The sequence below is a fragment of the Notolepis coatsorum genome (assembly GCF_963971535.1).
Source record: "Notolepis coatsorum genome assembly, chromosome: 10".
NCBI lineage: Eukaryota > Metazoa > Chordata > Actinopteri > Aulopiformes > Paralepididae > Notolepis > Notolepis coatsorum.
In genome coordinates, this window is record NC_140174.1 from 97,976,078 (window position 1) to 98,001,385 (window position 25,308).

At 45.7% G+C, this 25,308-nt stretch overlaps 1 protein-coding gene across 1 annotated transcript in view; it reads right to left on the reverse strand.

Annotated features, from left to right (window-relative positions):
* Positions 1-25,308, reverse strand: part of LOC311235862 (triacylglycerol hydrolase DDHD2-like) — a 99,218-nt gene that overhangs the window by 29,682 nt on the left and 44,228 nt on the right. Inside the window, 7 exon segments of the mRNA XM_084323371.1 lie at positions 8,262-8,470; positions 10,430-10,496; positions 10,499-10,570; positions 13,189-13,278; positions 14,971-15,091; positions 15,641-15,730; positions 17,317-17,507. Coding sequence (XP_084179497.1) covers positions 8,262-8,470; positions 10,430-10,496; positions 10,499-10,570; positions 13,189-13,278; positions 14,971-15,091; positions 15,641-15,730; positions 17,317-17,507 — 840 coding nt within the window.

Genomic DNA, 25,308 nt, shown 5'->3' on the forward strand with positions numbered 1-25,308 from the left:
GGTTGAGCTAACTGTTAGCCAGTTAGCTGTTTAGCTACGACGTTAGCTGCCGGCTGCGCTCGGCTGGGAACGTTAGTTTGATCAGTTAGCCTAGAGTTAGCTGTTAGCTTGTGCTACGACCATTGACATTAGCCGGCCCGTGAGAATAGCAGGGGGCCCTGGCACTCTGACTACGACATCTTTGACAGAAGATGTAGTCAGGCCTGCACCATGACAAGGCTCCGGCCATAGCTTCTTTTTGTCCCGCCAGCGAGAAGCCTTTCGTCAACGTGGAGACCTGTGTTGCGGCCTTTCGCCCTGCGTTCCTTGGTGCAGGTAAGATGTCCATTGGACATTACCCCACTCTTCCTTCCTTCCCCTCCCGAATGTTTTGTTAATAACGATGTTTTTTTCCAGGCAAAACATATGTTACTTCACAACATTTGGAGATACGACATGTGCTGTGTGTGAATTGTCTTGGTCGTTTGTGTAGCTTGGGTAGCGTTGGCCAAAGCTGTGTGTGGCCTGGTCTCAGTACCTGGCTACTCTATTTGCAGTTAGCCTATTAGCTGATGTCGGCCATTGGCTCCTTGCTACTTTGTTTTCTCTGGTATAGACCCTCTTCTCTATGGATTTAAGTGTTGATCTTTGTCCTTTTGGATCTTTGTATATTCATGTTGCCTTTGTGAAGTTATCTTTTCCTTCTGTTTTGTTCTTCTTTTTTTTTTAAACTTTGACCAGTCACCTGGTTCTTTTAGCGTTTATCGCTTTTTCTTCGCATTCATACTTGGTCAAGTTCGACCGACAGAGCAGGCTGAAAGGGTTCAGATGGGGGGGAAAGACACTCTGGGAAAGGCACGGCTGCCGTCCGGGATTCGAACGCGCTCAGCCCCAGATCCGCGCGAGCGCGGTTGTCCACGGCGCTGAAATAGCACTCGCGGTACGTGGTGAGCTACTGGAGCTCCCCCTGTTTTGTTCTTCCATTAAAAGTTGAATATCCTTTAGGGGCTCATCTTTGCTTATCTCTCTCTCATACATGCTCTCTCTCTAACACACACACACACGACACACAGACATGCTCTCTCTCTCTAACACACAAACACACATGCTCTCTCTCTCTCTCTCTCTTTCTAACACACAGTCTGCCTATGGCGGCCTTTCTCGATGGCTAGGCTGTGCTCGCTGAGTCTGTACCTAGTCAAGGATCTTCAGTCACAGTGCTCAGGTATTCTGCCACTGTGTACTCTCTGTTTAGGGCCAAATAGCATTTCAATTTCTTTCCAATGTGTCTCTCTCTCTCTCTGTACACTGTATATTGACTGTAGAACGGGAGCTCTCTCTCGCTCTCTCTCTTGCTATATGTTGACTGTATCATGCCCAGCCTCGGGCAGCGCTATTATTTAAGAATATGTTGACTGTATGCGTTTAAATCTCGCACAGGGCCTCGCATTTCTCCCAGGCGGCCCTGTGTACATGAGTTATTTACAGAGCATGGTAAGAAGTTTACAAAAAGCATGGTAAGACATGCTAGGTCCTGTGGTAGTGCAATACACTGTTAGCTACGGATGAGGCACTGGGTCTTTATGTACACTGCTATACAATGCTATATTATACAATCTCAAGTTATACTATACTATTCTTAAAGTGACCTTTCCTTTTGTAAAGTGACCATAAGTGTGAGCGTGTGCAGCATGAGTGTGTGTGTGCTCATGTTAAAGTGGCTGCTAGTGTGTGAACGTGTACAGTGTGTGTGTTGTGTGTGTGCTCATGTGTGCTTGTGTGTGGAGAGTTCAGTGTTCAAGGCTCTGATGGCCTGGGGGAAGAAGCTGAGCCGAAGTCTCTCTGTCCTAGTTGCTGGTGTTCGCAGGCGTTTGCCTGACCGCAGCAGCTTGAACAGGCTGTTGTTGGGGTGGTGAGGGTCTTTCATTATTCTGCAGGCTCTGGATTTGCACCTCTTGTTGTATAGGACCTGCAGGGGTGGTAGTGCAATACCCGTGGTACGCTCGGCTGAGCGCACCACTCTCTGTAGGGCCTTCTTGTCCTGTGCCGTGCTGTTTCCATACCAGGCAGTGATGTTTCCAGTCAAGATGCTCTCTACAGCTCCGGAGTAGAAGGACTGGAGTATCTTCCCAGATACTCTGAACTTCCTTAACTGTCTCAGGTGGTAGAGGCGCTGCTTCGCCTTTTTTACGACTGAGTATGTGTGTTGTCCATGTCAGATCCTCTTGAGATGTGGACCCCCAGGTACTTGAAGCTGCTCACCCTGTCCACGGTAGCCCTGTTTATCCTCAGTGGTGTGTGTCCCCCCTGCTGTCTCCTCCTAAAATCCACGATCAGCTCCTTGGTTTGGACTTGGGACTTGGTAAGCTGGAGTATAAAACTTGGTAAGCTGGAGTATAAGACTTGGTAAACTGGAGTATAAGACTTGGTAAGCTGGAGTATAAGACTTGGTAAACTGGAGTATAAGACTTGGTAAACTGGAGTATAAGACTTGGTAAACTGGAGTATAAGACTTGGTAAGCTGGAGTATAAGACTTGGTAAACTGGAGTATAAGACTTGGTAAACTGGAGTATAAGACTTGGTAAACTGGAGTATAATATAAGACTTGGTAAACTGGAGTATAAGACATGGTAAACTGGAGTATAATATAAGACTTGGTAAACTGGAGTATAAGACTTGGTAAGCTGGAGTATAAGACTTGGTAAACTGGAGTATAAGACTTGGTAAGCTGGAGTATAAGACTTGGTAAACTGGAGTGTAAATGCAGCTGTCGCCTATAGAGGGCGCATGTTTATTTTTATATTTCATTTTATCTCTTGTGACGTATCACGTCCTGTCTCGCGCTCTGACTTGCCGTAGTTTGAGCAGATCTGGCAGAACGTGTCCAGACTTGTCGGAGAAGACAGTGCAGCAGATTTATGCACTTTATTTGTCAAAGCTAAAAGACTAAAGTACTAGAGTTTTGAAGATAACCCCCTCCCATTGAGCTGCAAGCAGGCCAAAGTGGTTAGTAAAGCTTATTCACACTTTTCGTTTTGTTTTTGTAATTCTATTGACTGAATTGTATGAGTATTGACTGTTATTATTTCCTGCAATTGTAGTTCTACGGTGGTGATGAACGTGATTTGCATCAATAAACAGCCATCTGTAATTAAAGAACTCGGAGTCCTCGTCGTGCATCAATGGGCGGCACAGTAGAACACTGGACTGTGAAGTTGAAGACTCCCAAGTGAGAAATGAATCGCGTTGGCTATGAGAACGTCGGGTAGAGGATTGTCTGCAGTCGAAGATGTATCGTCATGTCTGGGGAACCTTTGTGCTGGGAAGGAGCTGCAGCAGTGTGTACACGGCCAAACAAGCGAGCTCGTGGAAGAGGACGGCTCGAGGTTGGCGCGGGTACAGGACTCTGCCGCTGAACTTTTCCACGTATCAGTAAGATTTCGCAGCATCCATCTTAAAGAAGCAGCAGACTTTCCCCTACATTGAAGTTGAACTGCATAGGCAAACAAGCGAGCTCGTGGAAGAAGATGGCTCGAGGTTGGCGCGGGTACAGGACTCTGCCGCTGAACTTTTCCACGTATTATCAGTAAGATTTCACAGCATCCATCTTAAAGAAGCAGCAGACGTTTCCCTACGTTGAAATTGAACTGCATAGGCAATGCCATTCACCAAGTTGACTGACTACACGTCTCAGGTTTTGACTTTTCAGAGAGAAGTATTGTTGTAGGCTACAATTGCATTGCAAGTGCGCACATTCTTGAGACTGTATATAAGGTTGTTTACAGTTTAATATTTTTGGCCATTTAAGAATAGGTTGATATTCATTAATGAAGTCTAGCTTTATAAGGTTAATTTAGAAAAGGCCAATCATAAAGGGTATATTCAAACTTAATACTTGCATTTTCATAATAGCCTACTAGGCTTACATTTTCTTTTCGTTTTTTGAATTTCATTTAGCCTACACTTTTTACCAGTTATATCCCAGTATAGTAAGCTACTATAATATAAACCTAGGCCTATGGTTTATTTGTTATTTTTCGTGATTTGTATTTCACATTGAAGAAAGGTGTAGATTTGAATTAGCCTACAATGTTCAACTAAATTAAGCATTTTATTTTTGAATACTTAAGACATTTGTTGACACTTTTCATTATTAGGCTTACACATTTCTTAGACTGAATTCATATTAGCCTACCCCTCTATTTACAGATCATAGTTCTTATTCCATAGATATGGTTCATAAATATTTAATGAATACATAATTGATTTATTTACTACACAGTAAACATGTCACAAAGGGGTGAGATAGAGCAAACTGAATCTCAGATTGAGTCCAACAAGCTAGATGATAGTGAGCCAGTCGTATTTACTGAAAAGGGACAGGCTCTTGTAGACGATAAGGTGATGGATCTAAAAGTGAACTTCAAAAGGGCATATGAGAGGTGGAAGCACAACATAAATAGACTGAAAAAATCCATCAAGTATAAGGACGACTCTGACCTAATTGAGACCATGGCCAAAATAAATTCAGCCCAAAGTGAGATTGATGGTATTTATCTAGAAATGAGAGACACTTTACATCCCGATCATCCAGACTCAGAAACCTGTAGAAGGAATGATACATGCCAATCGCTCACCAGGACTGCTAATACAAAGGCTCAGCAGTTCATCAACAACAAGAGGAGAACCAGGACTGCTAATAAAAGGACTCAGCAGTTCCTCAACAACGGTGGTTCTGAAATCTCAGTGTCACACAACGCAAGACAAGCTGCAGCGGAAGTAGCCGCAGCTACAGAGGTACTAAAAATAATGAGAGACCGCCATGAGCAAGAAGAAGAAATCCGAAGACTGGAGCAGGAAGATGAAAGGCGGTCGGCTGAAAACGACGCAGAGAACGCCAAGATCCACGCAGAGAACGCCAAGATCCAGGCAGAGAAAAGAGTTCTATTCATCACGGAAAGTGCTGATAGAAGAACAAAGCTGAATGAGAAAAAGAGAGAAGTGGAACGGTTAGAGGAACTCAAGAAACTCAAGGAGAGAGTCAACGCAGCTAAGGCAAGGCTAAAGGTTTACACTGAAAGCGTTCATAATGATGATGAAGAAGATCATCTGTGGTTACCTCTTCTACACTATCCTTCAGCACATTCGCTAGCTCTCACCCCACAAGAAGAACTGCGTCCTCTTGCGCCTCCAGTGTTCCAACAAGGAGAGAGCCCGTCTCAACAAGGAGAGAGCCCTTCTCAACAAGGAGAGCCCTTCTCAACAAGGAGAGAGCCCGTCTCAACAAGGAGAGAGCCCGTCTCAACAAGGAGAGAGCCCGTCTCAACAAGGAGAGAGCCCGTCTCAACAAGGAGAGAGCCCTTCTCAACAAGGAGAGAGCCCGTCTCAACAAGGAGAGAGCCCGTCTCAACAAGGAGAGAGCCCTTCTCAACAAGGAGAGAGCCCGTCTCAACAAGGAGAGAGCCCTTCTCAACAAGGAGAGAGCCCTTCTCAACAAGGAGAGAGCCCTTCTCAACAAGGAGAGCCCGTCTCAACAAGGAGAGAGCCCTTCTCAACAAGGAGAGAGCCCGTCTCAACAAGGAGAAGGCCCGTCTCAACAAGGAGAGCCCTTCTCAACAAGGAGAGAGCCCGTCTCAACAAGGAGAGAGCCCGTCTCAACAAGGAGAGCCCGTCTCAACAAGGAGAGAGCCCTTCTCAACAAGGAGAGAGCCCGTCTCAACAAGGAGAGAGCCCGTCTCAACAAGGAGAGAGCCCTTCTCAACAAGGAGAGAGCCCGTCTCAACAAGGAGAGAGACCTTCTCAACAAGGAGAGAGACCTTCTCAACAAGGAGAGAGACCTCAACAAGGAGAGAGCCCTTCTCAACAAGGAGAGAGCCCTTCTCAACAAAGAGAGAGCCCGTCTCAACAAGGAGAGAGACCTTCTCAACAAGGAGAGAGACCTCAACAAGGAGAGAGCCCTGCTCAACAAGGAGAGAGACCTTCTCAACAAGGAGAGCCCTTCTCAACAAGGAGAGAGCCCTTCTCAACAAGGAGAGAGCCTGTCTCAACAAGGAGAGAGCCCGTCTCAACAAGGAGAGAGACCTGGAGAGAGACATCATCGACAAGGAGAGAGACATTCTCATCAACAAGGAGAGAAAACAAAACCAGGAGAGTTTGTGAAAGAAGACTTCTATCTTCAGAAAAGATGGAAGAGAGTTCAGTTCCTGTCAAATGAGTTCCGGACTAGGTGGAGAAAGGAGTACCTGCTTAATCTGCAACACAGAAGAAAATGGACCAAGGACAGGAGAAATACCAGCAAGATGAGAACTTGCCAAGAAATCAGTGGAAGTTAGCTGCTGACAATAGGGTCAGAAGAGTTAACCAGTTAGTCAGTGACACAACACTAGACAACAAAGGCGCACGCACATCTCAGCCACATTATTTAGAGAGAGCCATACACAAAACGGTACTATTACAGGAAGCAGAGTAAAGGCTCTTTGAAACCTTTTTTTTGTTTTTGTGTATTTGGTTTGTTTAAAGGGTTCCCAATGTTTAAAGGGTTCCTGATGTTTTAAATGGTTACGTTGAAAATCACATGTTATGTGATTGGTGGGAGTGTAAATGCAGCTGTCGCCTATAGAGGGCGCATGTTTATTTTATATTTCATTTTATCTCTTGTGACGTATCACGTCCTGTCTCACACTCTGACTTGCCGTAGTTTGAGCAGATCTGGTAGAACGTGTCCAGACTTGTCGGAGAAGACAGTGCAGCAGATTTATGCACTTTATTTGTCAAAGCTAAAAGACTAAAGTACTAGAGTTTTGAAGATAACCCCCTCCCATTGAGCTGCAAGCAGGCCAAAGTGGTTAGTAAAGCTTATTCACACTTTTCGTTTTGTTTTTGTAATTCTATTGACTGAATTGTATGAGTATTGACTGTTATTATTTCCTGCAATTGTAGTTCTACGGTGGTGATGAACGTGATTTGCATCAATAAACAGCCATCTGTAATTAAAGAACTCGGAGTCCTCGTCGTGCATCAATGGGCGGCACATGGAGTATAAGACTTGGTAAACTGGAGTATAATATAAGACTTGGTAAACTGGAGTATAAGACTTGGTAAACTGGAGTATAATATAAGACTTGGTAAACTGGAGTATAAGACTTGGTAAACTGGAGTATAAGACTTGGTAAGCTGGAGTATAAGACTTGGTAAACTGGAGTATAAGACTTGGTAAACTGGAGTATAATATAAGACTTGGTAAACTGGAGTATAAGACTTGGTAAACTGGAGTATAATATAAGACTTGGTAAACTGGAGTATAAGACTTGGTAAGCTGGAGTATAAAACTTGGTAAACTGGAGTATAATATAAGACTTGGTAAACTGGAGTATAAGACTTGGTAAACTGGAGTATAATATAAGACTTGGTAAACTGGAGTATAAGACTTGGTAAGCTGGAGTATAAAACTTGGTAAACTGGAGTATACGACTTGGTAAGCGGTCTGTTCACAGCAGTGCTACCTGCCCAGGGTGCCAGTCAGAGCAGGAACAACACAACGTTCAAGATAAGAGTTTATATAACAGTCATATATGATATATAATATAAGATAAGTCATAAAGAGTTTGTGATAGCAAGTGCTTTAGAATATGTCAAGAGTGAGGTGTTTTTCTGGTGACGTTTTATCATAGACTTGGTTTTATACTCTAAATGGGAAAGGGGGAAGGGTGTCCCTAATGTTGGCCCATCCCTAATGTTCGTCCTTACATACTGGTGGCTACTGGCTATATTTCAATGCATTTTCATGTTTAAAAGGGGCACTTTGCTTATTTTCAACCTTAATCCTATCGTTCTGTTGTGAGGAGGACATGTGATAATCAAACATGTAAACTCACCAACGTGTTCTGTGACTCAGCCGCATCAGCACCCTGAGAAATTCCTCTGGGTGATGTCACCAAGAGGAGCGCAGATGTCTAGCGAACTGCAGACACTATTTACTCAACTATTTCCAAATGTAGTAGAGGCCCAACTCGAGGACAGTTGAAGAAATGGTTGAGGAAATAATGTCTATAATTCGCTACAGGTCTGCTCTCCTCTAGGTGACGTCACCCGGAGGAGTTTCTCGGGGGAACCGATGTGGCCAGGCTCTCGAGACACAGAACACGCTGGTGAGTAACATATCTGATTATCAGATGTCCTCCTCGGAGCGATAAGATGAAGGTTAAAAATGGGCAAAGTGCCCCTTTAACTTTCCCCTATCTTTGCACCTATGTTTGCACCTATGCGTGTGTTTGCATCTCACCCAAACTGTGGCCCACTACAGAGACAGCCCCGGTGAACTCTGGGTGTCTCTGTCTGAAGAGAGCGTCCAGCTTGTTGACCTCCGAGGCCACTGTGTCCACTATGGTCTGGCAGTAGGTGGGGCTGTTATAGAAGAACAGGTCCAGTAGAGTGTCGTTGGTGAAATGTCTCAGTCTGCTGATGCTGGGCAGGGTGATCTTCTGGATGTCCCTGGGAGGGAGGGAGGTGGGTGGATGGATGGGAGGGAGGGGTTGGCGGGAAGGGAAGGGGGGGGGTTAAACATTTCAATTCCATGTGAACAACCTTGCCTCCCAGTTACGACAGAAAATTGGCTTCCTATACAGAAACAGAACCGCCTTTCCTTTGATTAGTAGGATGAGAGTTGTTGAATTCTTATCAGTCCTGGACTATGGTGATGTAATTTATAGGCATGCTGCGGCCCCAACCCTTAAATCCCTAAACTCTATCACTCTGCCCTCAGATTCATCACTAACGATAGATACGACACTCGTCACCGTGTCCTTTATCGGCGCGACAAACACTGGTATTTGTTAATTTTTAAGACCCTTATTGGTAAGCTACCTCCTTCCATCATTATTGGAATGGCATTTTGGAATCATTGGAACAGGGTAAATCTGCATTTTGCTATGATGCCCCTAACTCATGGAATTAACTCCAACAGTCCTTAAAGCTTGAGATTCTCCCCTCTGTTTAAAACCTTGATTTCCAACCTTTGTCAATTAAGTTGTGTGTTTTAATTGATTTGTTAACTTTGCCTCGCCTTGTTGCCTTATCGTTATGATTTTATATGCTTTTTTGTTTGCTTATTTCTGTATGTACACTCGACGTGACTGTAAATGAGGGAGACCTCAGTTGCCATTCAAGTTTAAATAAAGGTTTGAAAATAAAATACCACTGTGCCAACTGATAAAGACGTAAAAAAATACATCATATTACATTGTTATTCATATATTGTGAAATACCTTTATACCGTTAAAACTAAGAAGAATATTGTGATGTGATATTGTGGGTCTATCACTCAGCTCTAGGCAGATCACTGGCGTGGAGACTGGAGAGACTTTTCTAGGGGCAGTAGAAAAAACGAAATAATAATAAATGTGGGAAGTGGTCTGGGCCCTATAAGACACAATTGAATTCCGGTGGAAGTGTCCCACTGATATGTCATATTGAAGTGTTCCTCAACAGCAAGATCTGGTGAAAATTGGATTTAAAATTCTCAAACTGAAAAGGGCAGTCAGGAGGCAGAACAGGCAGGGGCTGCTGACATCTTAAAATAGATACAAATACCAGAGAAACAGAGTCTTCTTGTAAACAGCTCGCCTTTGTTTACATTCACATTTCCACCCAGATACTGTTGTTCTATAGTCTACAAGTCTTGAATACATTTCTTACCTCATAAACCTTTTTTGTCATTTTCTTTGTTCTCGCAATGTTTACATTCCATCCATGTTATGTTATGTTCGGTTTTTGTGAAGTTGTAATGAGTCCTACCTTCGTTCATTGACAGACAGTTAGCTTGTTAGATTCCGTTAGGAAGATCATATATAGACCAATCAAATGTCTTTGTCACCCCCGTGCTCATGGCATGCATGTGCATCCTTGTGCACATGCTAAAAAGAACACAATTTTCAGGGACTGTGCATTATAGCGCCAATTTGAGCTGAAAGCTCCATTGGATACATTTAAGTTTTTAGACCCAGTGTATTTTATAACAGAGCGTTGTTATCTGGCCATCTCTCTCTTTGATTCAGTGTATTTTATAACAGAGGTTATCTTGCCCTTTCTCTCTTTGATTCAGTGTATTTTATAACAGAGCGTGGCTCTCTCTCTCTCTCTCTCTCTCTCTCTCTCTCTCTCTCTCTCTCTCTCTCTCTCTCTCTCTCTCTCTCTCTCTCTCTCTCTCTCTCTCTCTCTCTCTCTCTCTCTCTCTCTCTCTCTCTCTCTCTCTCTCTCTCTCTCTCTCTCTCTCTCTCTCTCTCTCTCTCTCTCTCTCTCTCTCTCTCTCTCTCTCTCTCTCTCTCTCTCTCTCTCTCTCTCTCTCTCTCTCTCTCTCTCTCTCTCTCTCTCTCTCTCTCTCTCTTTGATTCAGTCTATTTTATAACAGAGCAGTTATCTGGTCCCTCTTTCTTTGATTCAGTGTATCCTTACTCATCCACTCCGGTGGCGTCTCCATGTAGAGCGTTGTGCCAGTTGACTGGTAGGAACTCCACTCGGCCACCTTACCCTCCTGCTGGCCTCGCTTGTAGTGGGAACCCAGGAGAGACAGGGAAGCACTCCTGAAGTCATTCACTGGACAGGGAAACAGACAGCAATGCGAAGTACTGTATACACACACACACACATATATAGTAGACTAGAATGGGTGTGCAGTATAGTACAAATGTCCACGTATGCTATAGTCAGTAATAAATATTTCCCCCCAATGAATCAAGACAGTATGGCATGTACACATACGTTTTATTAAATGTACTTTTTTGATTTTTGTATCCACTTTTTCTCCCCATTTTTCTATTTTTCTCCATCCCCTGTCTTGAACGTTGCTAGACTATGCCTCACACTGGTCGGTTGTAGTGAGGACAGAAGCCTTGCATCACGTGTCCCCTCCGGTACACGAGGAGGCAGCCTGTCGCATCTTTTCACCGCAGCAGCACAAACTCTCAGTGGCGAGGAGTAACGTGTGGGAGGCTCACGCTGCCCCCGCTACTTCCTGCTTCTGCCGCACCGGCGTCACCAAACCGACCTGTAGGAGTCGCTGTCCACAACGTCCAATCCCCACCCACCGGCTTTCCCACCCTCTAACACTTGCCAATTGTGTTAGTATGAACGACCGGCCAGCCGGTAGCAACGCAGAGAGCTTGGCTCGAACCCAGCGTCTCCTGCGTTAGAGGCGAGCACCTTGCCCACTGCGCCAATCAGCCGCCCTTAAATGTACTTTATTAAACTCTGGAGTCAATTGAGGGAGACACTCATTTTCAATGACACCGAGTTTACATGATACATGATCAACAAATTCAAACATATACACAAATGTAAAAAGAAATATACTAGTAATAACAAAAACAAAAAAACAAAAAAAAAGTTATACAGCCGAAGGAAAATTTATGTTGTCTGCTGTGGCCTCTTCAGGAGATGACAAGTCTGTAGTGTTTTTGTAGAATATTATAGTATAGTCAGGGCTCTACGCTAACCTTTTTCCCAAGGAGCACATGTGCTCCTAAATGAAAAAACTTAGGAGCACACAAAGAATTTTAGGAGCACAGTGAAAAATGTTCAAGTAACACAGTTTATTAACAAACTATTTATTACATGCATAATACTGTGCGTACGTGTGCATACTAAGGGACAAACATCTGTGCAATAGCACATACCATCAAAATCACAAATTGGCCCATGCCTACTAGACGCAAAGGATATCGGTTGTCCAGCTGCTTTTGTATGTTGTAGTGTTGTCATGATACCAACATTTTGACTTCGATACCGATAGGAAAGGTAATGGAATATATTATTAGATGACAGACATGGAAAGATCTTTATACAATTCTTTAATTAATTATAATTTAAATTAATATTTTGATGCTGTTGAAACTTAAATAATAAAATGATTGTTACAGCTGCTGAGCTATATACTATAGCTAATGTCCATGTTCTACAGCGGTAGTAGTGCATTCAATGTGTTCTGCACTAATGTGAAATATGTTCTACATGTTTGCCCTGTGTGTGTCAGGCCATGCATCATGTGCACATAGTTACTCAAAGTACTCAGTCCCCTGCGTTACTTCCACATTTAATTATAATAAATACTTATTAGAACAATGCATTTATTTGGGATATTTGCAAAAGAGTTTGTACAAGTGGTTACAACATTTCCTCCTTACTCCCTGCTCGTAATGGTATGTAACTGGATAGGCTGATAGCAGAACAGGCTACTAATCGGCAGTGTACAGTAGGCAGAGGAAGCCAGCGGCACGTCTCATTGCCTAGGCACCTCTGTACTGGTGAAAGTTGCTGAGACAATGAAGCGGCTAGCTAGGTAGCTAATTATTTTAACAAACATTCGGTCAGATTATATTAATTGATTTCCATTCCATGCTGTAATGTTAGTTTAGCTGAATAACAAGCCACAAGCATCTTACCTTGGTGTGCAGTTATATTCCCATATCACAAAGCAAATAAGCAGACATTTTACCATACTGCACTGTTAGTTTGACTGAATAACAAGCCACAATCATCTTACCTTGGTGTGTAAATCTAGAGAGTAATATTCCCAAAGGATCTGTGAGGTAAAATGTCAATTGAGAGGAATATTTCCTAAATGTCTCAAGTCAAAACGCTAATACCAGCAAGCCTGATATGTTTGTTGCGTCTGGCAATAGAAAACATTAGGTAGTCCAAATTTTTTTAACTGAAACTCTCACTGTCCAACCAGAAGTCTGTAAATCATGTTATCATTTCTCAAAACGCAACTGAGTGACTGAAACACTAGCCGGCTGACGTACAATTAGCACTAATTTAAATGGTGTTAGTTGCTCGGTGGCTGAGAAAATAGTGAACATAGCGACGATTTTTCAAACCAGATCGTTTTTTTTTCTTTTTATATCTACAGCACCTTGAAGTAGTCTCAGTGGCAGCATTTGAAGCCATCGTTGTTGCCCTCATGCGGAGAAAAGGTGCACCATAAACAGTTTAAACTCCACGGAAGGACTACAGAAAAGTCAATGGAGAATGCTGGAAATTCTAGGGATTCCCAGAAAATACATCCGATTGATTGTCTGAACATATTCCCTCACGTTCATCCTTGTGCCTCTGTAACTTTGTGCACCAAAGCACAGGCTGACCGGCCCTATAGTCTGTGAGATATTACTTTCACTCACTCACTCACTCACTCACTCACTCACTCACTCACTCACCACACTGTATGATGGATCTGAAGCGGAGGTCACACGCAGGGCCGATGCCGTGCACCATGAAGACGAGGTGGTCCACCTTTTCTGGCTCACCTGAAGTCACACATTGGCCCAGTTATATACAATGGTTGTGAGTGACAAGTGTGTGTGCGTGTGTATGTGAATGAGTGTGTGTGTGTGTGTGTGTGTGTGTGTGTGTGTGTGTGTGTGTGTGTGTGTGTGTGTGTGTGTGAGTGTGAGAGTATTAGGGGTGGGAATCGCCAGAGACCTCACGATACAATACTATCGCGATACTTGCGTCACGATACTAAATATATCGCGATACGCTGAGTATCAAATTAACACTTTGATCGCCATGGTTAAATTCATAATTTACCATCCCTCGCCATCTCTATTTGTCTATGGAGAAGTTCCCCTTCTTTGCAGGGCTATAACTTTTTAAATTGTATTGCTAAATTGACATTATTATGGCCCATTCAATGTCCTATATCTATTGTTCAGGGTGTAGCAACGTTATACTTTTTCATTCACATATTCATACTAAAATATGGTCTAAAGTATATGTATGTTTTTATCGTTTTCTGCAGCTTTCTTCAGAACTTGATTTATAGCCCCAAATGCATTATATTGATGATCAAATACAGTTTGTTAGCGATCGGTGGCAGATAAAAAATTTCAACTGGAGGTACTTCTAGAAGTTACTACGTATCATCTGATGTTGACCGGATGGGCGGGGGGTCGTTTATAATTCCGTGGGCAACGTTATATCATTCACCTAGTGTGGGTCATATGATCATCAGAGCAGTTTATATGGAACACGTTAGAAAATAACGCTGAAACTCACCGTGGCTTCCTCGCGCCGTTGGGGGATGAGCGTGGAACAGAATTTTTTCTATTATGGGATGGAGAAATACCGGATCCATTTCCAGGTTGTATAATAGTATATACGTCCAAATCATGTTGTTTATTGAGTTAGGGTGAGCGATCGATTATCCAGTGTGTCAAGATGGAGTCCCGGGAGCTATAGCGAGTGGTCGGACCGAATTTGGATGAGCACCAGTTAGCTCTTGAACCGTTAGATAGTTGAGTGGAGCTCAGCAGTATATCTCAGGTCCCCGGAGGAGAAATATGATTTCGATCACAGATTTTTGAAATATTGATATCAAAGACGAGTTACGGCGTCTTCGGCAGAATGAGCATGGCGGGGAAAGACGAGTTCCAGCGTTTTCGGCGATTAAAGTGTTAAATGTATTACCTTTTTTCAACTGCAAAGTAAAACTTGTTTTATCTAATAAAATAAAGTTCAGTCTGTTCATCTCACTTCAATAATTTTTATTGCAGAACATGGTATTATCTCAAGCAGACAGATGTAAACACTGTAATCTGTGTTGCATGTACCTGACAAACTGAACTGTTTGTATTAGTCATATTCCAACTTAACTGAATGCACATGTGTGTGTGTGTGGACTACTCTACTATTACAGGTATTGAAATGAACAATGCAACTTCCTTATACAAAAAAAAATATTTTTTTTATGAATAATTAAATATCGATACTTGGCGTCCCTGTATCAATACAGTATCGCCACACAAAGTATCGCGATACTACTACGTATCGATTTCCCCCCCCACCCCTAGAGAGTATGTAGGTGTTTGTGTGCGTGTGTGTGAGTGTGTACGTGAGTGTGTACGTGAGCGTGTACGTGAGTGTGTATGGGAGTGAGTGTGTGTGTGTGTGTGTGTGTGTGTGTGTGTGTGATACAACCACTGGCAGCACAGACTCACCATCTGGAATTTCAGCTGGGGTGTTGTCCACTCCTCTCTTGACTGTTCGAGGGCGGGTCTGGTCAGAGGGGGTGGAGACCCACTCCTCCTGCAACCCCAAGGGCTGGTACTGCATTATCAGCTGAGATAATGAGACAAATCGTGGAGAAAAACACACACAAGAAACAAAAAGCAGCTAGTAAGCAAGAGGTTTTGTAATATAATTGCTGTATTTCACTATTCCGGTGCTACATAATAACACTTGGACTATATTCTACAAAAACACTACAGACTTGGCGTCTCCTGATGAGGTCACAGCAGACAACATACATTTCCCATAACTTTTCTTTCTTTCTTTCTTGTCTTGTGTAAAGGGGGTTAGCTGGTCGTAATGAAATTTTTTTAGCAATTGCAACGGCTATGTGGTAAATGAGAAGGCATTAGATATGACCTTTGTACCAATTTATTTCACAATCACTACAACTGAAATGAAGAAAGGGAAAATGACTCATCAAAGTTACAAAAGGTAATTTCAATACATCTCGTCGAAACGAGAGCCAGTGACATTTAACCCCCTTTCGCCTCACTTCGATATGCATTCGGTTTATATAGTGAAGTTATTATTTTTTATTTATAAATTGTAATTATGTTGATCGCGGTTAGGATTTATAGACACCCGAGAGGCTCTTACCTTGGGGTTGTGTAGGATGACGGTTTCTCCTGAGGGGAAATCCAGCTTCCTTTTCCACTCATCCAGAGTCACTGCTATCATGTAGGCATCCTGGGAACAGGTATTGGATGGAGGAGAGAAGGAAATGAACAGGAGTTAAAAGCAAAAAAGATTACCCCCAAAAAAGGACAAAGAAAGGATAGCTTGCTGTATAGAAACAGTGGAAAAAACCTCACGTCAAAATGAGATTCTCTTTTTTGATGAAAGTGCCCCATAGAAATGCTGAAAATGCCTCCCAAAGATCAGTTCACTTAGGCGTAAAAGAAAACCCTTAAGCCCCCTTAAAAACCCTTAAGCCCCCTTTTCTACCCTGGCGTGGCGGGAGAGAGTGGTTTGATTAAGCATTACATCACACGCAGGAGTGGTTTGTGACCAATAAACCATGCCTAGGGGTGGTCGTTAGACCCCCCTAGGCATGGTTTATTGGTCACAAATCACGACTGCACGTGGTGTAAAGCTTTTATACAACTGCCAGATTCATCCAACCTTATTTCTATACAATAAACACACATTAATCGAAGATTTATTGAAAAAACCATCCGCCAGAAAAAGTAGTTCCCACAACTACAAAAAAGACAAGTTGCCTCCATGTGGAAGCAGCTTGAAGTGCATCCAACCAAACTAACACATCCAACTGTGTATTATTGGAATGATTGAGAGAAGTTGCCTCATGTGGAAGCAGCTTGAAGTGCATCCAACCAACTAACACATCCAACTGTGTATTATTGGAATGATTGATTGAAAATTTTATTACCAGATGCAGAATGGGTACAATACAGTACGGCTCAATACACACAATTGTTAAGGGAATGCAGACCTACTTTCCATAGAACTTCATTCTTAGATGCTTCTAGGTAAAACAAATTAAAAGGTTTTCTTTGCCCTATAGGAAAAAAAACGTTTTCTTCGCCCTATTTTTTTATTTATTTCTTTTAGCCTAAACTTAACCAGTTGGAAACCAGGGGTACAGTAATAAAATTAGCAATCAACCAATCAATCAATTCAATAGACCATGCTCACTTAAAACAGCGCTGCTTCTCTCTCAGTCTGACTCCCCCGCTGTTGCAGACAGGAGTGTGTGTGTGTGTGTGTGTGTGTGTGTGTGCGCGTGTGTGTGTGTGTGTGTGTGTGTGTGTGTGTGTGTGTGTGTGTGTGAATGTGAACGTGTACGTGTGTGCGTGTGTGTGTGTGTTTGTGGGTACGCCAGTGAGAGTGAACGCTGCAGTCAGTGGGAAGGAAGTAGAAATTTAAATCAATCAATTAATCTATCAATCAAACCGCGATTTTTCTTTTGTTCTAGATTGCCTCAAGACCCATCAATTACATCATCCAACATTGTTTAAAGGACTAACACATTCCCCTTGACAGAATCGCTTCATATTTAGTCGTTATGGTGCTTTCAACATAACCATTTGTTGTCCGCGATCTTGTTTTCTCCCGGAGTGAGCCGGGGAGGGTTATGTGATTCGGTTGTGGGCGGGTCCTGAGCCCAGGACCGTGGATTGTTGCCAATAAAGACGTGTGAATGGCCAATCAGAATAGAGAAATTTGCATGCCGTTGTATAATGAAGCAGACATCACTGGAAAAGACAACCTGCTCAGTCAGGGGTTGAGCTGCAGTTATCAGAGCCTCTCACCTCCAGACGGTAGCTGAAGTCCTCTGGGTAGGGCATGAACCTGCTGTCCTTGTCTCCCTTGTAGAACCAGGTGCAGCGCCGCACCTCAGAGGGAGCCTGCTCCCAGTACACGGCATAGCGCATCCTCTCCCTTACCCGCACGTCGTAGCGCTCCCCGTCCACGGCCACCACCACCTCCCCCTTCTCCCCTACTGTACAAACACAGGAGAGGAACGGATACAAACTCAGTTGAGGCCAAAATGATTAGCCCCCCAGGAATTATGGAAAATTTTCTTAAAGTTCTTCCCAATGTTTGCAGCATTGATAAAACTTGATATAATAAAACATTCACAAATGCTATTCAGTAGCTTTTGGTACATTTTGGAATATAAAATAAGTTTTTGGCTTGCTTTATATCAAATATAGTTAAAAATGGGTTGGTAGAATTTCTTTGCACACATGTGAATTTTGGCTTTCAAAACACCTAATCAACCAATGAGTCAGTTGTGGCTCAGAAAGGGTACACTATTGACTATTAATGGCCAGGTGGCTAATCATTCTGGACGTGTCATTTTTGCCATTTCTTATTTCAACTCAGTGCATCAATAAAATATCCTAATCAAACTTAGTGGACATTTTGTCTTTATTATTTTGGAAACAAATACACTATAAACACTTGTTGTTAATGGTAATTTCCATGCAGAAATCAAGGAAAATGTACATCACTGTGTGCATAGAGATGATTTTAGTGGTTAAGACTCGGGATGTCCCGATTGGATCAGAATCTGAGCCAATCATGGCACATTTAATTGATCTGTATTGGGTATATTAAGCCCAATCAAATTCAGATCCTTTTTTGTTAAAAATAAATAAATGAAAACCATTAACGGTAGGGTAGATAACCTAGTTATATTAGTATTGGCTGAGCGTTCCGCTCTGAGCCGTATGAGATATTCTATCTCCTATGATACCTATTGTATCTCCCTACGAACAAAAAAATACATGCACCACACCTGTATGGGGCTCCGCCCCCATGGTGGCACCGCCCATATAGCAGTGACGGTAGTCACCACACACCCTTCCTCGCCAAAAACCCGTCCCAGGAAAAGATTCCTCAAGAGGGAACTCAGGGCCGCGCAGAGCGGAACGCTCAGCCAATACTAATATAACTAGGTTATCTACATAACCTACCGTTATATGCCGTATTTGCTATCGCGTTCCGCTCTGAGCCGTATGAGATATGGGGAAGAGCGGACGCGAAGCCCGACAAATGTACCCCCGAGGACCCGTAAGCCCACATCAAGGGGTGCGGGGAGCCCTGTCACCCCATCCTCCCTAATGAAGGGGGGGCGCAGTCAACTCCACCTGAATGCGAACAAGAGGGAAACTAGAACCCCTTGAACACACCGTACAGGCGGAACCACGTGTGACTCAACACACTGTGGCCCATACCCATACACTCCTGCTACCCGACCAAAGGACGGGAAGCAGGAAAGGCCACAGACCCCAGAACCGCCTGGGAGACAGAACCCCCGGTCATGTCCATGAGGAAAAACCTTACAAAGGAGCCCGGGGAGGACCATGAAGCTGCAGCACAGATGGCCTCCACCGAGGCCCCACCCAGGAGAGCGGCAGAGGCAGCCACCCCACGAGTGGAATGCGCCCTGACGCCCCCAGGGGGATCCTGCCCAGCCAACGTGTAGCAGAGGGTAACACCCTCGCACAACCAATGGGACAGGCGCTGCTCCGACATTGCCTTACCAGCACGAGCCCCACCGTAACAGACAAAAAGCTGGTCGGTAACCCTGAAATCCTGAGTACGGCTGAGGTAAATCCCCAAGCACAGACTGGACATGACAGGTGAAGGCCCGCATCTAACTCACTAGTGTGAGGAGGAGGACGAAACGCCTGAACCACAATATCCCGGGAGCGGAAGTAACCCCGGATATTCTTAGGCACGAAAGCAGGATCAGGTCGCAGAGTGACACCGCAATCGGTCCGAAAAGACAGGCACTCTGGACGTACCGAGAGAGCACAGAGCTCACCTACGCGTTTAGCGGAAGTGACAGCCAGAAGGAACGCGGTCCTGAAGGACAGCTGTCCCAACAGCGCCTGCTCGAGCGGCTCAAACGGGGCCAAGGACAACCGACCGAGGACCAATTGAAGATCCCAAGTCGGAGCCAAGGAGCGTTGCACCGGCTTAACGCGTCGAGCGCCAAGCAGGAAACGCTTCACAAGAGGGTGGCTGAACAAGACATCCCCTCAAACCCCTCATGATAGGAGGATATAGCTGCTGCATATACCCTCACCGTCGAAGCCGACAGTCTATCAAGGATAGACCGGAGGTAACTAAGGACAGCATCCAGGGGGCAGGAGACTGAGTCCCGGCCCCCCGCCTTACACCACACTTGGAACATACGTCATCTGCCCGCGTAAGCGCGACAGTGGAGGGAGCATGCGCATTCCAGATGGTAACACCATCAGGATCAAGAACCTGCGCCCCTCAACGTACCCGTCCCAACAACTGACCTAACAGATGTATGGGGAAGAATCCCTGGCGGCACGGCATCGGTCCCAGACCCGCCTGGCCATGTCCAGACGCAATCCTCACCCGTCAGGATGAGGGCCGCCCCGCGACAGTACACCTGCACCCACATTCTCCCTGCCGGGGATGTGGGGAGCCCTCAGGCCGCGCAGATGGAGGACGCCCATAGCCAGCCGCCCGCCGCCTGGTGCAGACAGGGGGAGCGTACTCCTCCCTGTCTGTCGATACACGACACTGACGTCGTATCGTCCGTCCTGATCAACACCATTTGTGGACCAGAAGGACCGCTTTCAACACCAACACATTGAACGTAGCGCAGACCGGGCAGCATGGTTTGCCAGCTGCCCCCTACTGCGTTGGCCCGACGCATCACCAGCGAGGGAGGCGTCGGTGAAAACGCGACGTGAGACAGCGCCGTAACCGTCCTAGGACGGAACCTCCCGAGCGTGTTGACAACACGCTCTGAGATGGATGCCCATAGCCCTCCAACCGTTGACTGGGAAGAGGAATACTCTACAACCAGTCTACAGCAACCCCAGGCTGGTAGAGACCTGCCTGGTACGAGACCTGACGATCAACCTTGACCGCGAAGGACCAGAACGTCATCAGGGCAGAACACTCCGTAACCCCGGACAACGCAGAGGCCCCAGTGCGGCCTCCACGCACTTGGTGAAGATGCGGGGAGCCAGAGAAAACCGAACGGCAGCCTCTGGTACTCATACGCTAACCCTGCAAAGGAAGCGTAGGTAAGCCCTAGGATGGAAGATCGGGGATGCGCATACGCATCCTACAGGTCTATGGAGGAGAACCAGACCCCCACCTGACAGTGTTCAACAGGTAGGAGACGATCCAAAAAATGCTGAACCTTCCCATGGAACAGGTCCAGCCTGGGTCTTACACCCCTCCCTCCCGACTACTCGGGCAGAGAACACCGGGAGGAGAACGCCACGACGATGGCTTGCTTCGTCCACAGAGATTGGATCTCGTTGACCAGAGCTGTCACAGCTGGAGACCCCGACAATAGGGTCTGTACCAAACCTGAAAACGGGTGGGGTTGTGTAAACACAAGTCCCCGCCTCAGCGTTCTCTCCATCCACCTTGACATATGATACTGCCGTAGTCATATGTGACGACACTCCCAACGCACCCGCCGTCACGTGGCGCAGGTCCGCTAGGAACCGTAGATAGTTGGCCCGGCCCCCCCGCTGTGCGTAGCCAAACCTGGAACCGTGCGAGGAGCGCGTTCCATGTCGGAACACCTGACCCTGGCACCACCCACGAGGCAATCGCACCCAAGGGGGAACCCCGACAGAAAGGGCCGGTCTGATACGGGGGGCTTCCGATGAAAAAAGCCCCCCCACTGAACACCCCTCCAGAACATGCTGAAGGAGTTGTTCTGCAGCCGGACATGCAAGGTGTAAGGCCCCCATGGGTTCCTACACACCGTAGCCCTGCAGTGATATTACTACCACCCCAAATCATGTGAGCTGCGACCACTTGCCAATATTCCAGGAGTGGGAGGCACCAACATGATACCAGGCCTGGCGAAGGCGAGGCCGGGGAAGCCCGCACTGTGTGCCTCAAAAGGTTTCAAGCCCCCCTGCTGACAACACTTAAGTTGACAGACGTAACACCAGGCTCAACCAACACAGATCAAGGTGTGGGAGCCGCTTGACAGCACAACATTCTCACGGACAGACCCAGGCTCAGCCATAAACTGGGTGTCAGCCCCTGTCCCCATGAGAAGCGAAAAGGGGGGCCGCCTGCGCATCAACGAAGGCACGCGGCCCGCAGCCAAAGGAAACAATCAGAGCCCACTTCTTCCGCTGGTGTTGGGGAAGGGAGCGATCGGAGAGCGGGCTGCTCGCGGCAGGACGGTGACGGCTTGTTTGTTCAAGCCGAACCCATCCTACATGGCCGATCCCTTGGCCGCCAAGGCTGTCGGCCTTGTGGACACCTGTCGACGCCCTGGATACCTCTGGCGGGGGAAAAACATGGCCGCCTGTCGAGGGCCCCGTCATCGCCGCTGACGAGGCCGTGCTCTCTCTTCTACTGGCTGCGCGGTGTGAGGCGGTGTAGGGCCTAGGACAATACCGCCCGCGCTCCAGCAGAAGACCAAAATCCCCTGCGGAGAGGGGAACCCTGAGCGGTTATAGCTTGCGGCTGGGTCAAAGCTAATAACGTCAACAACCTCGCGCGATGTGTCGACGTCGGCTGGCCCTCAAGGCCCCTCCACCAGACACCATTTTTCTAATAGAAAAAAACAGCAATTCGAACACAGTTCTAATCGTTGCCAATTCCATACCGTGGCGGTACAAGCCTTAACAGCCCACCAGCCACTCGCCAGGCCGACCCACCCATGGTGTCGGCCGGGCGGGGAATTGTTTCAATATATCAAAAACAAAGGACTGATGTTAACATGGAGCACCAGTGGTGATTGCAAACAGCACCCTCCACTGTGGTGTGCACCATGAAAGGGTTAAATGAATAAAAGAGCTAAACCACAAAAAACTGTAGAATGAGCAAACCCATACACACAAAGATTAAGGGGAGACGGACCAGACCCGTCTTCATTCAAAATATTCACAACAGGACACCAGCCCTAGTTTAGCCCATTTACCAAAAAAGGTAAACAAAGCCCCCCCCCCGCACTACTCCCCCAGTATACCGATTGACAGTCAGTATGAATGGTTTGAGAGGAGAGAAAACTGTAGCAAGACAGACCTTCTCATAGCAGAGTGACAAAACGAAACAATAGCCCCCTACACAGGGCCGCCCCAGGAGGTGGGGGGCCTCGCGTCTAAAAACGCACAGGGCCTCACATTTCTCCCAGGCGGCCCTGCCCTTATACTACTGCAGCCTAGCGCCAGGCGATGTGGGACCCAAGACAACAATTGCCTGTGCACAGACACGCAACATGTTTACCATGTCGGCTGGACCCATAGCCCCACTACCCGACGCCAACCCAGATGGGAACACTGTTCAACAAACCCCGCCGGAACACAAGGTAAAATACCTGGCTAGGAAACCTAGCCACGACTTACCCTGTTGTCAACCCATTTACCCGAAAAAGGTAAATAGAACTCAGCAAAAAAAAAACCACAACAGCTACCGACTGACCTTCATTGATGAACCGGGCAAGAGGAGGGAGAGTGACAACATCTCACGGCGGAGACATTAAAACAGCATAGCAATTAGCAGTAGTAATAGCATGCGGCATTAGCGATAGCATGTAGCATAGCTTTAGATGTTTTAGCAGCACGCCCAAGACAGCTTGGAAACCGTTCCCTGCAGAGAACGTTCACCAAACCATCCTGCCCCCGGCGCCAACACACAACATGGTTGTGTTAACAAAACAAACCAGCATTACTAACACTAATACCCATGCCTGAAGACACAGGGCCTACCTGAGTACAAGCTGGCCCGACAGCCAGCCTTGTACAGCTGAACCTCGATGTGCTGTCATCAAACGAGGAACATCAACACAGGCCCGTCGTGTCGCCGAAAACATGCGTCGAATATGCCAGGGGCCAGCAACCTCCGGTAAGCTTCCAACATTATGACTCTGATCTTTTCATCCTACTAGTTATCGTACGGTGCACGCATCCGAGTACGCTGGGACGAAAATAGAGGAAGGGTGTGTGGTGACTACCGTCACTGCTATATGGGCGGTGCCACCATGGGGGCGGAGCCCCATACAGGTGTGGTGCATGTATTTTTTTGTTCGTAGGGAGATACAATAGGTATCATAGGAGATAGAATATCTCATACGGCTCAGAGCGGAACGCGATAGCAAATACGGCATATAACTCATTCACTGCCAGCTATTATCCTTATCCTGTTCTGGCTAGGCCACGCTTTAAAAGATAGGAGTGCGTCACCTTGTTTGTAGAGCTATATCTATATTCTATATTATAGCTATGGATACAATACTATGGTCATTTGACAGTAACTATCTTCTGTCCAAGATGCAAAAAATAATGAATTTTCATGAATACGTTCGCGCGTTATCCCGTGGTGAATATAAGTATAGTTTCGGAGTGATCCGGACTAATTCCTGGGAGGCTGTTATAGGGCACAACGTGAATTCTACTAACAGCATTGGTGTTTCATCCCTGGACACGCTACTATTTCCAAATCAAATGTATATAATAGGTATTATGTTTCATCATGAATACATGAAGGGGGGGGGGGGGGCGTTTCTGATGCTTTGATTGCCAGTAACGGCATTCGTTGTGAACACTACACACACTGATCAGGTGGATCTGTATGAGAACATTGTACGATCAAGCTGGAATTGACGTCAGATAGTCTTTACCTTTGACCGGGGCTATTACAAAAAGAATATTCCAATTGTTTGATCGCCATCTGGTCCACGACATAATCCGGCACAACACATGCATTGCGTGTCCCGGACACTTTTCAATGGGACGAGTGAACCTCTAGGCTTCCCTGTACAAAAAAACTGCGCGCGGAGTGGTTTAAACGTAACACGCGGTCTGGAACAGGGTTTACTGCACTCTCGATACTGCCACCTGGGAGGATCTGGTTGGTACTGCACCCTCGGGGGCCCAGTATGCCTTTTAACACATTGGGTGCCACGCACCTTTGCCCAGATAACCCCTTGAGTGCCAGCGCTTTAGTCAATGGGAGGTCTGGGATATTTGCGAACACTTAAACTATATCTTAAATTATGGCTATGGGTCTAAAACACCCCTCGCTTATCAATGACTTGCTTGCAGTCAACATGTACGAAACGGATCGTTTTTTCATTGGTACATTTCCATTTTATACCGTTTTGAATACGAGTATAGTTTCGGAGAGTTCTAGTAATTCCAGAGAAATTCCGCGATAATAGCCCTTTAGTGGAATACACAAAACACAGTAATTTTTCGGCTGATTTATGAATAGTTTTCAAATAAACGCTAGATTATCGATAGTATATGTGTACTTATGCACGCTAGAGAAGCGGGCTGAAAAATCTATTATCCATGACCTGGTCAGCGCTAACGTCATACACGCACACACACACACGTTGTGATCGCTGTGAAAAAACATCTGATTACCCCAAAACTGGTAACAGAGAGTCCTTACCTCAGATCAGATGTTCTGCAAAAAGATTAATCCAATTCCTGATCGCCATTCCAAATATCGATTGCGTTTATTGATCCAACGTTATAGTCCGAAACACATAATCGAAAGCTGCTCCGAGCCTCCGCAGTGAATGTGGTAACAGATACTGCTTGCCAGAGATGGGGATGCACATGGCCACTCAATCCAATCCAATGATGTGCATTACCATCCGGGAGACAATAGGCGGCGGTATTTGCCCTTTTCGAGCTCAGAGCCATTCCCAATGACAACGTCAGGCTGGATGAATGAAAAATTAATGGATATCGCTAATAAAAGAAATAACGATTAAATAACGAGAAAACTCATCATTGGCACTCAACGCATCCAGTGAATGA